Raw genomic sequence first — 12,437 nt, 5'->3', positions numbered from 1 at the left:
TTTTTTTTTTTTTTTTTTTTTTTTTAAGGATTATGGTCCAAGCACCAAATGTGAGAGATACTGTTGTTTTAACATATGGTAATTTTTAGGATTTGTAGGGGGCCAAGCACAGAAGGTGCATTGTACGAGATGTGATCTGCCAATATTCATTCAAATTAAATGAAGAATACACAAAGTGAACAGTCAAGTGTGATTCACTGTTTCTTTATTTCCTCTAATTGAAAAAGACATTTGTATTTATGTATTTTTTACCATTCAATAATGAATGACAGAATAATCATCACTAGGCAAATACTTTGCGTACCTTTATCCGGTGTTCCAGCAATTCCTTTTCAAGCCTGGTCTTTTTATGTTCATCTTTTTTCCCTCCATTTGAAGTTGTATATACCTTATACAGCTCATTTGCAGGCAGGTAGGAAGTCAGAATGATATTTCAATATGATCAATTTCACAAATGTCTGTAATACACACACAGACCAATTATTTTTAATCCGGAGAATTGCAAACAATTTATTACACTGCAGGGATACTTTGTGGAGGAATCCCCAGGCATAATCTTTAAGGGGACAATGACAGTTTTAATATCACACATCTCATCTTGGAGATGGTCCAAGATGGCGGCATGGTAGCACGCAGTCGGCCACTTTGGGTCCACTAATATGGTGCATATGTAGCTTACACCAATTTGGAAACTTTTTAAACAGATGTACGTTGGAAGCGCTAGTGCACATGTCTATCATTGGCAAATTCTGCTGAACATTGGAGAACAAAGCTCAGGAGGAATAAACGATGGACTGCAGGATGAGCTATGCGACCTTGGGCTCATATGCTTTATAGTTATAAATATGTAATACATTTTTTTTGACCAATAGATTTCACCAAATTGATGTTGTGTGTTCAGTGTGAGGTGACAATGACACACACAAAGTTTAGTGTGAACATGCCAAAGCATTGCAAAGATACAGCCTCAGACTCAGCTTGGCATCATGCCATCAAATTCATCAGTGCGAATTTGTACCTGCTGTGTATTCCTTCAAGTCTGTATTGTTGTGGTATGTAGAACCTCTTTGAACATATTCCAGTCTGTGTGCTCAAAACAGTCCTGAGGTGCTGAGTTGGCTCCCTCAGACCAGGGGCCTGTACCATGAAGGTACAAACTCAGGATTATAGGATTAGTATCTAGTTGACAAAACGAAACCAGTCCAATCAGACTTTACTGGTACCATGACACTGGTTATCAACCCATGTTTCACAACACGATCAATGTTGTAAAATATATTGGTCACAAAAATATATTACATGTTTATAACTTTTCATGCAAGTCACCTTTTTACCTTCTTTCAAACATCCTGAGTACAATGATACTAAATATACCATGCCTAATTGCCTGACCTCTGCCTGTCTTTGTTTATTGTTTTCTGTCTGAGCCTTTGGACTTGTACTTCTTGTATTAAACTACCTAACCTGCCCTTGCTTCCGTCTCAGCCTCCATTACATGACAGTCAGTATTTGTAGGAAATATGTGCAGATCATTTTTTTCCCTTTCCACATTTTTTCAACATAACAATATCAGCAAGTAGTGTCACGTAATGGAGGTTAGGATGGATGCAAGTGCAGATAAGAGCTTTTATTAAAGAGAGGCAGGCAGACAAATCCAAACCATAAGACAATAGCGTGGTCAAAAAACAGGCAATAGTTCAGGTGATCAGCAAACGGGTATAAACGAGTCAAAACAGGAATCGAGAATGAGGGCGAGAACAAGATCAAAACAATAACACATGAAATGATAAACAAACGCTTGGTATACGGAAACTCACATATCTGTCATATCTCAGCAAACCAGTTGCTACATTTCCCATCCTGCACTGCAGCCTACAAACATGGCCGCCATGGACTGTAATTCCGAGAAGGTGAATGTGTGTGCTCTGAGAATTGCAGTCCATGGCGGCCATGTTTGTAGGCCACAGTGCAGGATGGGAAATTACTATTACTTCATCATATAGCCATGTGCTGTCGATAAAAGACCTGCGGTAAGATGCGCACTGACGCGTGACTGTGAGTGGATGCAGTTTTGACCGTGAAAGACAGGATCATTTGATTGGATGTCATGTATTTTACCTTTAGAACATCGTAATTCTGCTGTTTGTACACTAGAGGGGGCACAAGTTTATTTTTTTGGCCCTGAGAAAAACATGAATTAGAATTTTAATGTTATTTAGTGAATTAAACGAACAGTAACTCTCAGCATTTCGCTCCCGTACCCCCTCCGTCACCTCACGTACCCCAGTTTGGGAACCACTGGCATAGATGATGCAATAGCAGCATACTTACTAACACATTAGTTCCTCATTATTCACACATTGAACACTGCCTTAATTAACTTAATTTAAAAAATGCTACATGCATCAGTGACCTACGAGTAATTTGTTAGTCTAGTCATTAATGTATGTTAGTAGTCTAGTAGTTAACTCACTCATTTGCTAACTAATTCCTTTCTGATGAGTTATTCCTTACTAAATGCTTTAATTATTGTCAGTTCATGAACATTTAGTGGAAAGTGTTACCATTAAACTCATGTCTTAAACCAGCACCTTGGATTTCCATTCCAAATATATTAAAGGTACATACGTACTTATGCAATCACTTTATTTCATGCTTTGATCCCTGTTCTAAATGTTAAAGTGAAAGTAAAAGTACAAAAGAGCGCTCGATAGAAAGAAAATAAATCCAGACGTGAATTTTCTGTGGTCATTTAAGCTTTATTTTGGACAATTTGGAATAACCTTTTCGATCAGTGTTATGAAGATTGGTGATATGTCCATGAGGTAAGTGAAAGTACAGTGACTCAGGGTTGAGCCCATTGCAGTTGATTGGAAAGGCAAGGTTTTGTGGTATGTTAGTTACGAGCTAGCCTAATCATTTTCAATCTGATCTGCGAATGCTAAATAGTGTGAAAATGCATTCTTTTGATTCATATAGACTATAACAATCCTGCTGAGAAATTCAGCTTGGTCTAACCTGCTATCATATGCTAAATTAAAACAGGCTGAGCTGGTAAAGCTCGGAGATAAAACAGTTTCTGATTTACTTCCACTGCATTATCACAGATCATTCAAAATAACAAGGCAATTAGAAAAGCTCAAATGTTTATTGACCAGTTCAGTCAAGTATTAAAGAAGCTGGAAAATAATTTACCAGCTGGCAAAACCTGTTTACCAGCTTAACTCCATCTGCCTGTGTTTTGACAACAGGTAAACCGGTCAGACTGGATTTTTCAGAAGGGAAATAATTTTGATGATGCCGAAAATAAGTGAAGTTCTGCACAGTATATTATAATAGCATGATGCTGTTGCTGACCTACAGGCTTTAACTACAGTGACAACTACTACAAACGCTGTCAAACATCACATTAATGCAGTCTTGTCCTAAACTTTGCTATTTTACATTCCTAGATGTTTAATGTTCCTGTTTTATTTTAACTTAACCATCTGAAAATTCTTAGATGTTTAAAAAATTTTTTAAAAATCATCCATGGGGTTCAAGTGGGTCCTTGTTTCACAAATAATTGCACAATAATTGGACAAAAGACAAAATATGACATGATTTCTGTGACAGGAAGTCACATATAATGAATTTTAGCGGTTGCTATAATGTTCAGAGCTACTATATTATGCCACTAGATGTCAGTAGCTGCATTTGTGATGTAGACATCCACTTGAAATAAATGCTTACATTGCAATGGGAATGTGGTGATTCTGCTGGCTCCCACAGTCAGTGTCAGTGTCATTAGATTATTAATTTTATTTATACTGTATAAATTCTATTTATTATCTGTAATGCACTGTAATTTGGTTTCATCAAATGCAATAAGACTCCTATTACTTCATTACCATTTCTTTAGTGTTAACAAGGTTGTACATTATTTCCTATTATGGAGGAGGAAATGCTCTTAGCAAACATACAATAGTATGCAAAAGGGCGTTACCACAGCAAAGAGGCTACTCAACAGGTTCTATAAATACCACTTAACCCATTTAGCACTTTAGAAAGTTCCTTTCATCATTATACCTTACATTTACCTTAAATTCTGTTTGAGAGCCAGCACTATAGTTCAACAAAGCATGACGTTGACACCAAATTGTTCTATAAGTGAACAATTAAATAGCTTCACCTTCTACTCCCTATTTCAGTTATGGCACCATAAAATTACTTTTTGTGTGTCTGTGTAGAGAAGCATTTCAAATAATTTATATATACAAACACAATTGATTTGTACAACAACATATTCTGCAACTTTTGTTATGACAGTTTTTTTTCTGTGCTGGTACAGTTGTGGGAATGCATATGATTTAAAATGTAATGTAATTTGAATGTCCTAGGAATAGATAAACATAGAATAACTGATAACTCTTCAAAAACTAAATATACCACATGAAATTAGATGAGCAAGGTATGAATAATCCATCCTTGTTTTCTGGATGAGTAAAGGCTACATGCAGTTTAAGATTCTGCTGCAGTGTACAGTTACATTTATTGCACCATACTGAACCCAATCAAGGCATTATGAACAAACACAGGATTTCATGCCTGGTCATGGGAAAACATCCAGGCAACCTGGGTGCTTTCCAGCTCTGCTAAGGGAGTTTCTTGTAAATGTACTAATTTCTCCTCAGTGGCGACGCCACTTGATCATGTGGCAGTATTGCTGCCTGCAAAAAAGTCACGTGATTTACAAGAAATCCAGGCACTGTTTAGCGTAGCCACTAGTCTTGTGGTATGTGAATTTCTGACAGTTGGGAAGGAACAGCTTTACAGCTGCAGATGATCATTTAGGATAGTCATTTAGAAGAAGATCAGAGATCAGGGCAGATTGCATTGTTCCACTGCATGCTTTATACTATTCATGCTTATATATATATATATATATATATATATATATATATATATATATATATATATATATATATTTAGAAGATTGTCGTCACATAGCACACTATTATAAAAATGCTCTGACATCATACATATTAATGGTATATTATGTTGCATTGCTCTGATTTTTTTTCTGCTTTCTTTCTAATTTTGCAAAAGCAGGCATAAACACTAGACTAGAAGTCTCTTATATGATAAACGTACAGAAGGCCCATTTTCCACTGTAGCAGCAATAAGAACCCGTTTTTTTTGTATGTTGCAAGACCTTCAGTAGAGAGGTTTTAATGTGAAAATAATGAGATCAAAGAGAAACAAATGTTCATGGGGTGACACATTACCAGCATAATAATTAACCAAAATGTTGATATCAGGCAATCAAATCCTTGGCATGAGTGGTAAAAAAATAAAAGTGCAGGACAGCATAGTACCACTGTACAGTGCATTGCACAGAAGCTGTAAAGTTGTTTTTTACACTTGGCTCCAACTTTAAATTTAGGTTTGACTGCTGGTAATGTTTATGTGTTTGAGGTAACAGGTGGTAACAACCAATCTCTGAGTTATTTAACCTGTGTGATTCTTCTGAAGGCACAAATCTGTTTGTGTGTGTGTGTGTGTGTGTGTGTGTGTGTGTGTGTGTGTGTGTGTGTGTGTGTGTGTGTGTGTGTTTTTGTGTGACAGAGGGACAGGTCTGTGGAACCTTGGAATTTAGAAGTGTCCTTGACATTATTTCCCAGTTGTCTGTATATAAATGTAATGAAATGAAAGCTACACTGATAAATTCTGTACATGTCATTTTTTATGTAGCTTAATTACCATAACATTGACACATTCTGTATAAATTGGTGATTGTACTGCAGTTCTTATGTTGCAACTCAGTCAGAGTTGCAGAGTAGCTACCTGAACTTACACCTTATAAATGAAATGCTTTGAAGACTTGATGACCAAAAACATTCCTGATAAACATAAAAAATAAAGCTGGTATTAAACCCAGGAAACGAATAATGAATGTGTAAAATGTCACTCTGGCAGTGGTTGAGATTCCAGAGTTGGGGTTGGGAGTAACATTTTGTAGAGGAAGGTCATGCCATTTCCTGTAAATCAAGCACGCAACCATGTAATGCACATTAAAAGCCATCATACTCGAAATTCACCTTGTTTTTGTTATTATATTCTGCTTTGAATTATTTTCTGTTGTAATATATTCTGCCATATTTTTACAATTTAATAACACCAGTTAATATAGTGGAGTAACTTGGGATGTAAGCTAAAATTGAGTAAATTGGGAAGCACGCATACATGGCAATGTTCAGGTTTAGAAATATCCCATATTCCAGATTTCAAGAATGAACCAACACATATATTGAAATAAGCCAGCACATACCGATCAGCCATAACATTAAAACCTAACAGGTGACATGAATAACATTGATTATCTTGTTGCACCTGTCAGGGAATGCGATATATTACACAGCAAGTGAACAGTCAGTTGTCAAAATTGATGTGTTGGAAGTAGGAAAAATGGGCAAGTGTAAGGATCTGAGCGACTTTGACAAGGGCCCAATTGTGATGGCTAGACGACTGGGCCAGAGCATCTCCAAATGGTAGGTCCTGTAGGGTGTTCTCAGTGTGCAGCGGTTAGTACCTACCAAAAGCTGTCCAAGAAAGGACAACCGGTGAACGGGCAACAGTGCATGGGCATCCAAGGCTCACTGATGCATTTGCGGAGCAAAGGCTAGCCCGTCTGGTCCGATCCCACAGAACACACAGTGCATTGCAGCTTGCTGCGTATGGGGCTGTGTAGCCACAGACTGGTCAGAGTGCCCTGTGCACTGCTGAAAGCACCTACAATGGGAACATGAGCATCAGAACATGGAGATGATTCATGTTTCTTTTTTTTTTTTTACATCACATGAATGGCCAGGTGCATGTGTGTTGCTTACCTGGGGAAGAGATGGCACCAGGATGCACTATGGAAAGAAGGCAAGCCAGAGGAGACAGTGTGATGAAAACCTTGGGTCCTGGCATTCCTGTGGATGTAACTTTGACACATTTGATTTGAATATGTTTTAAGTCATATTTATGCAGAGATGTAGAAAAGTCTGAAAAAGGTTCACAAACTTTCAAGCACCAGTGTTTGATGACAGCACGCCCAACACCCTTTCACCCCTTTCTCTCTGCTCCCTCACAACACATCTAATGCTGTGTTTGTGGCAAAGTTACAATATGTAATTCCCCACCCATAACCGGCAAAACTACCAAAAACTCCCCCTCAACTTGTCAGTTTAGGGTAATCTCATTGACCATTTCCTTCCGTGTTTATAGAGTGACGACAAATGTATATGGCTGCACACACTGTGAACAGTGTAAAGTACACTTTATTAACTTTTAAATTAGTTTATAGCAGTATTGGCTTTAGATAAATTAATATACAGACACAGTATTTGGTTAAATTTATAACATTGACCATATTACTGGCAGTTTAGAGGAGGTAATGATCAACATTAGTTGTAATATTAGTTAGTTGTTGCTAACGCTACTCCTGTCTGCTGCCTAGCTTGTTGCTAAGGTATTTGCTATTGTCTGCTGTTATTGCTGTACTGCAGTTTCAATCCAAAATGTCGCATGAATATTTGAAGTTCACTATAGTAGAACAGTATCAGTAACCACTCAGGCCTCTACTTTAAAAGTGCAGTTAAAGTAGATTTTTAGCCTTTTTTTTTTTAAGTTCCAGAAGCAAATGTGTCTTTCACATCACGTTTTTTTTTTTCATTTTCATTGAATTGGCTTTTGTGCCAGGCAAATTTTATGACCATTTGATCTGATCACTCGTTTAGTTGAAAAAGCAGAACAGTGTAGTTTTCTGGTGTCTAGCATATAATATTAAGGGATTAAATTCATAATGATGTCATGACTAAACCATAGATTGTGGCACCTCTGGTAATGTGAGCAGTGAAAAACATGATTGGTTCTGCCCTTCAGTCTATTCCCAGATTACAATTGCTGTGGAATGTAGACAATTTCATCACTTTCACTGACTTTATGTATACTTACCTTTAGCTTTGGTGCTTGAAAAAAAGTGTCTGATTTGCACAAATGCACTATCTAGCATCTGTCCTGTGTATGATTAATCAAAAGAGGTCATTGTATTTACAACAGAATTAAAAATGTATGGAGATTTAAATGAGAACTTTTACTTGCCCTTACGGATGAGCCTCCACACATAAACCCCTTATAAATAAGTGAGCTACACACTGGTCTGAATAACATTAAATCCACCTGCCTAATATTATGTAGGTCCCTCTTGTGCACCAAAACAGCTCTGAGCCATCGAGGCATGGACTCCACAAGACCGCTGAAGGTGTGCTGTGGTATCTGGCACCAATATATTAGCAGCAGGTCCTTTAACGGACAGCAAAAAAAAATTTGTCCTTATTTACTGCATTTAAATTGACAGTCCAACTTTATTTATTTATTTTTTTATTTTTTTATCTAGGCATGAATTTATGAGTGTTTAGTCTAGAGCCTGATGTAAGTTGTGACTCTAAGTCTCGAATCACATTTGAGTCACATATTAATGACAAATCAATAAAAATTAAAACAAAAGACCCAGTAACTACAAATATATTTTGGGGGAGTCTTCCCCACTTTCTCCTCAAATTGGTTACCTTCCAGTTCCTAACCACAAGCCAGCCGTGATAGGATGAATGCTTTTCTGTTCTGCCACAGGCGAGAGGAAACTGAAGAGCTTGGAGGAAAGTCTCAGGGACATGGGATCTCCACACGGACAGTAACTGAACTCAGGATTGAACCTGGGACACCGGAACTGTGAGGTGGAAACCCTACTTGTTGTGTTAATAATTGTGGATTGTACTTTTTTTAGCGTATTTGTTGAATAAATCCAATATGGCCCCAAGGATTAATTCAATTTCATAGACAGTAGAATATTCTAACTGTGGTTACAGTGGAACATGTTTAGAAGTGTGCACCCTTACACGATGTTTCACTATAAGGAATGCCTTTCAAGTTAAATTAAGACATATACTGATGTTATCACATTGTGAAGAATACACCAGATCATACTTTGTACTATTAATGAAACTGAATTATTGTCTTGAATATACAATAATAAAATTCATATCTTTAAATATTGAAATGATACTGTGAAATCATGGAAGTCCTGCAACTTACAATTTTCACTTTTTTTTTTATTATAAACTCATTTATACACTATATACATGTGAAGAATTTTCATACAAGCGCACAAGAACTTAAAAATTCTTTAGAGATATCCTATAAAGTTTTCAGAGGAAAATGCCTTAAAACCCTAATGTGTAGGTAACGGAACCTGCCAAATGTCACAGTAAATTACATGAACATGTTTATATACAAGCCATTATCCTTTACAATTGAGAACAACGTGTTAGAAAACTGTTCCGTTGATGACCATAAAATCTCTAACATAATCCTCCAGCATAAAACTTCACACTTTATGGCAAACCAAGCTGAAGTAGTTCATACAAGACATTTTGTGGACTGATTTCATGGTCAGAGGGAAAGACGTAGAATGTGAGGTAATGAGATAATGTACAGGCTGAGTATCAGAGAAGATCTCAGAGTAGACAGCTGATTTGTGGAAGGCCAGTTGTGTGAGGGCTGCTGTTCCACATATCTGTGTAGTTTAAGAGATCTTCACTGGGCAGTCCTGGTATCAGTTCTGTGTAAAAACGTAGCTCAAGCTCCTCTCCTGAAAGAAAAACACAATAGTTTTGAGGTAATGGCATATAAACTAGTTTCATGAAAGGATGTTTGATAAATCTATCAGATGAATACTCCTGCTTGCAGAAAACCTGGCTATACATCCTACACTTATTAGCTAAATGCAACATTTTTTTTACCTGAGGTATCACTCCATTGGCTCTCTGGACAGTGGTAAGATTCTGTCGTGGCTACTTCATTGCACAGGAACCCCTTTCCGCTGCTATTGCTTTGTAGCCACTGTGAACTATCAAGCTCCAATTGCCGTGTGATCTGCAGAAGCAAAACACAGAATTTGTAACTGACTGGGTTTTGCTCACCATTTGCTCAGTGGTGTTTACAAACAATTTCAGAAATGCCAATAATGGATAATTTGATATATAACAGGGTATTCCTGAGAATGAAAAAGCACAACAGAGAAAGAAAATTTGGCATGCCACTAAAGCCAAACTCACCTCAACAATAGCTTTTTCCTCGTATTCTGTGAAGAAGAAGAAAGAAATAATGAATACCATGCCACTTCAGAATATTAAGTAAGAAAATATCATAAAAATTTGTTTGACTTTTATTACCAGTTGTGTGAACTGGTGAAACCTGGAACCTCCCAGTGTAGATATCGTTTGTGCTGTCAGGGCCAATTTCCACTTCATAACCCGAGCAGTCGGGCACATCGTAGGTAGGGCTTGCTGTTTCTTGAAAGAAAAGTCACAAGAAAAAAAGTATGAACCCAAGAGTCAACTTCAAAAAAAAAACAAAAACAGAAATGTGTGTTATCTATAAAATTCTTTCACAAAATAATTTGAACTGATCTTTGGCTGTTGAGGTAACTTACTCATGCTTTCAGTGCTGTCTATGGTGTTCTCCTGAGTGATCATGTCTTGCTGCTGTTTGTTGGTGTAAACGTGCTCTTCAGTTGACGACATGTCTGCATCCATCTTCCTCGCCTTTGATAAAGAATAAAAATTCAGCTTTGATTTCACTGCTTGGATACTTAAAATGTGTCCTTTTTCATGCTTTGTTCTTTGTGACATAAAGATACCATGATGCTACGGCATGCTGTCTCCTTACCTTTTTCCTTCTCCTGCTGTCCTGACTTTTAGATGATCTCTTACTCTTGTTCTTGACAACCTGAAGCATACGGTAGACACGAACAGCTTCACAGCCTTTGTTGATGCTTTTGTCCTTCACTTCTTCAATATCTGGCAGTGAGTTCATTGCACAACGGAAGTTTGCTTTCCATGTTTTGGGGTCAGGTTCAGTGATTCCTGGCTTGAATTTGCCTACAAGCATAGTCAATGTTATGAGGGCCTTGTAAAAGGTTATTTGTTTTTTATTTGTTTTTTGTTTTTGTTTTTTTTTTAAAACAAAAGACAAAAATTTGTTTGACATTAGGAATGGCTCCTCACCTGTGTGGATTGCCCACTGTTTGAACAGACAGGCATCTTTGTCCATCTCCCATCCATGGCGTGCAGCATGCTTCCAAGGAATGGAGAACATCTTTTTGTCCTAAGCAGGCCAAAAAGACACAAAACACTCTGATTGCTATTCGGATAGATTTATGAAATGCCTCAGGACTGGTAAACCTTTTGTCAAAAAGCATGCAATAATTTGCTCAGAGAAAACTGCCTCCACCTTACCTTATCTACCCAGACAAGTCCGGAGACTGAGTTCGAGTCTATCATATCCTCTAACCAGGGCCGCATGCGCATTCTTGACACAGGCATGGTTCCTGGACAAACACAGTGATTAATACATTTAATTAGTATCTTATGCTTGCATACAGTCCTAAAACCCTGCCTAGCTTGTGAAAAATCAAGTTCATGATTTATAAAATACATCAAGTCCAGTTCAAGTCTCTCACACACGCGCGCGCTCACACAGCACAAGAGCTGAAACAAATGATCGACTCGGAACAAAATAACTTCAATAAAGATAAACAAACAAACAAACAAACACGTAATTTAATACACGTAAGTCGGGAAAGAAAATAATAGCGTGTACAACACAAATGTAAACGTTAGCTAAGTACGTGTCTAAATGTAACCGCCCTATGTAATGTTGAACATTTTAAAGTACAAAAAAACAAAACAATCTAATAGTGACACAAAATGCAGTATATCAAGATTTACAAACACAAGTCCGTATCTTTCGTGTGATATTCAAGTTGCACAAACACGAATATACAAGGATTATAAAAGCAGGAGTACTTACTGAGTATCCGGAATGATTAATGAAATAAAAGAAAGGTATTCCACTTGGTTTAGCGCGAGCTGTTCTCTTTGACGGTTACTGAGTGTAGTTGTGCCCAGGAGCTTGTCTCTTTATATTTATAAGAGCTGGGGGTTTTCCCAACGCAAGAATTTGGCAGCTTTCGGCGCATGCGCAGTGTGACCGAAATGCAGGCGCGCTCAAACTTAACTGGGGTGATTTCCGAGAAATCACGCCGTTATGAGCTATGCATGATACTTGAGGTTGTAAGAACAGCGTTGTGGTTGAGGCAAACACAGACACGCACACTATTACAGCAAAAAGAGGTTGCAGTTTTGTGTGAAAATACGAAACATCTCTGATGCAAAAAGACATGTGATTCCTCACAATGATAAATAAATAAACTATATATATATATTTATATTTTACTAATTTACAACACCTTAAGGTTTTTAACACTTTTTTTAATGTTTAAATATACAAAACATGCTGAAAATGCTCAGATGTGCCAATCTCCAGCTCCACTTGTATGCTAACGTGGATAT

General features: G+C 37.3%; 1 protein-coding gene and 1 long non-coding RNA gene across 4 annotated transcripts; one reads left to right on the top strand and one right to left on the bottom strand.

Moving 5' to 3' along the window:
* Positions 1-2,517: 2,517 nt before the first annotated feature.
* LOC108278859 (uncharacterized) lies at positions 2,518-9,635 on the top strand. Of its 2 annotated transcripts, none has more exons than XR_001815415.3 (2): positions 2,518-2,825; positions 8,656-9,635. It is a non-coding gene; the product is annotated as an uncharacterized LOC108278859 (long non-coding RNA). The 2 variants fall into 2 exon arrangements; XR_008398301.1 differs by having other exon boundaries at positions 6,851-9,635.
* irf1b (interferon regulatory factor 1b) lies at positions 9,114-12,050 on the bottom strand. 2 transcript variants are annotated; one of them, XM_017492510.3, is made up of 9 exons: positions 11,896-12,049; positions 11,322-11,413; positions 11,091-11,190; positions 10,753-10,964; positions 10,517-10,628; positions 10,257-10,376; positions 10,140-10,165; positions 9,825-9,957; positions 9,114-9,673 (listed from the first exon to the last, which is right to left on the bottom strand). In XM_017492510.3, the coding sequence occupies exons 2-9, from the start codon at positions 11,406-11,408 to the stop codon at positions 9,540-9,542; spliced, it is 924 nt and encodes a 307-aa protein (XP_017347999.1). In that variant the 5' UTR covers positions 11,409-11,413; positions 11,896-12,049; the 3' UTR covers positions 9,114-9,539. The 2 variants fall into 2 exon arrangements, with proteins under 2 accessions (XP_017347999.1, XP_017348000.1); XM_017492511.3 differs by lacking the exon at positions 9,825-9,957 and having other exon boundaries at positions 11,896-12,050.
* Positions 12,051-12,437: the final 387 nt, after the last annotated feature.

Source organism: Ictalurus punctatus, chromosome 18 (genome assembly GCF_001660625.3).
Source record: "Ictalurus punctatus breed USDA103 chromosome 18, Coco_2.0, whole genome shotgun sequence".
NCBI lineage: Eukaryota > Metazoa > Chordata > Actinopteri > Siluriformes > Ictaluridae > Ictalurus > Ictalurus punctatus.
The sequence above is the reverse complement of the archived record's forward strand: the minus strand, read 5'-3'. Positions and strand labels throughout refer to the sequence as shown.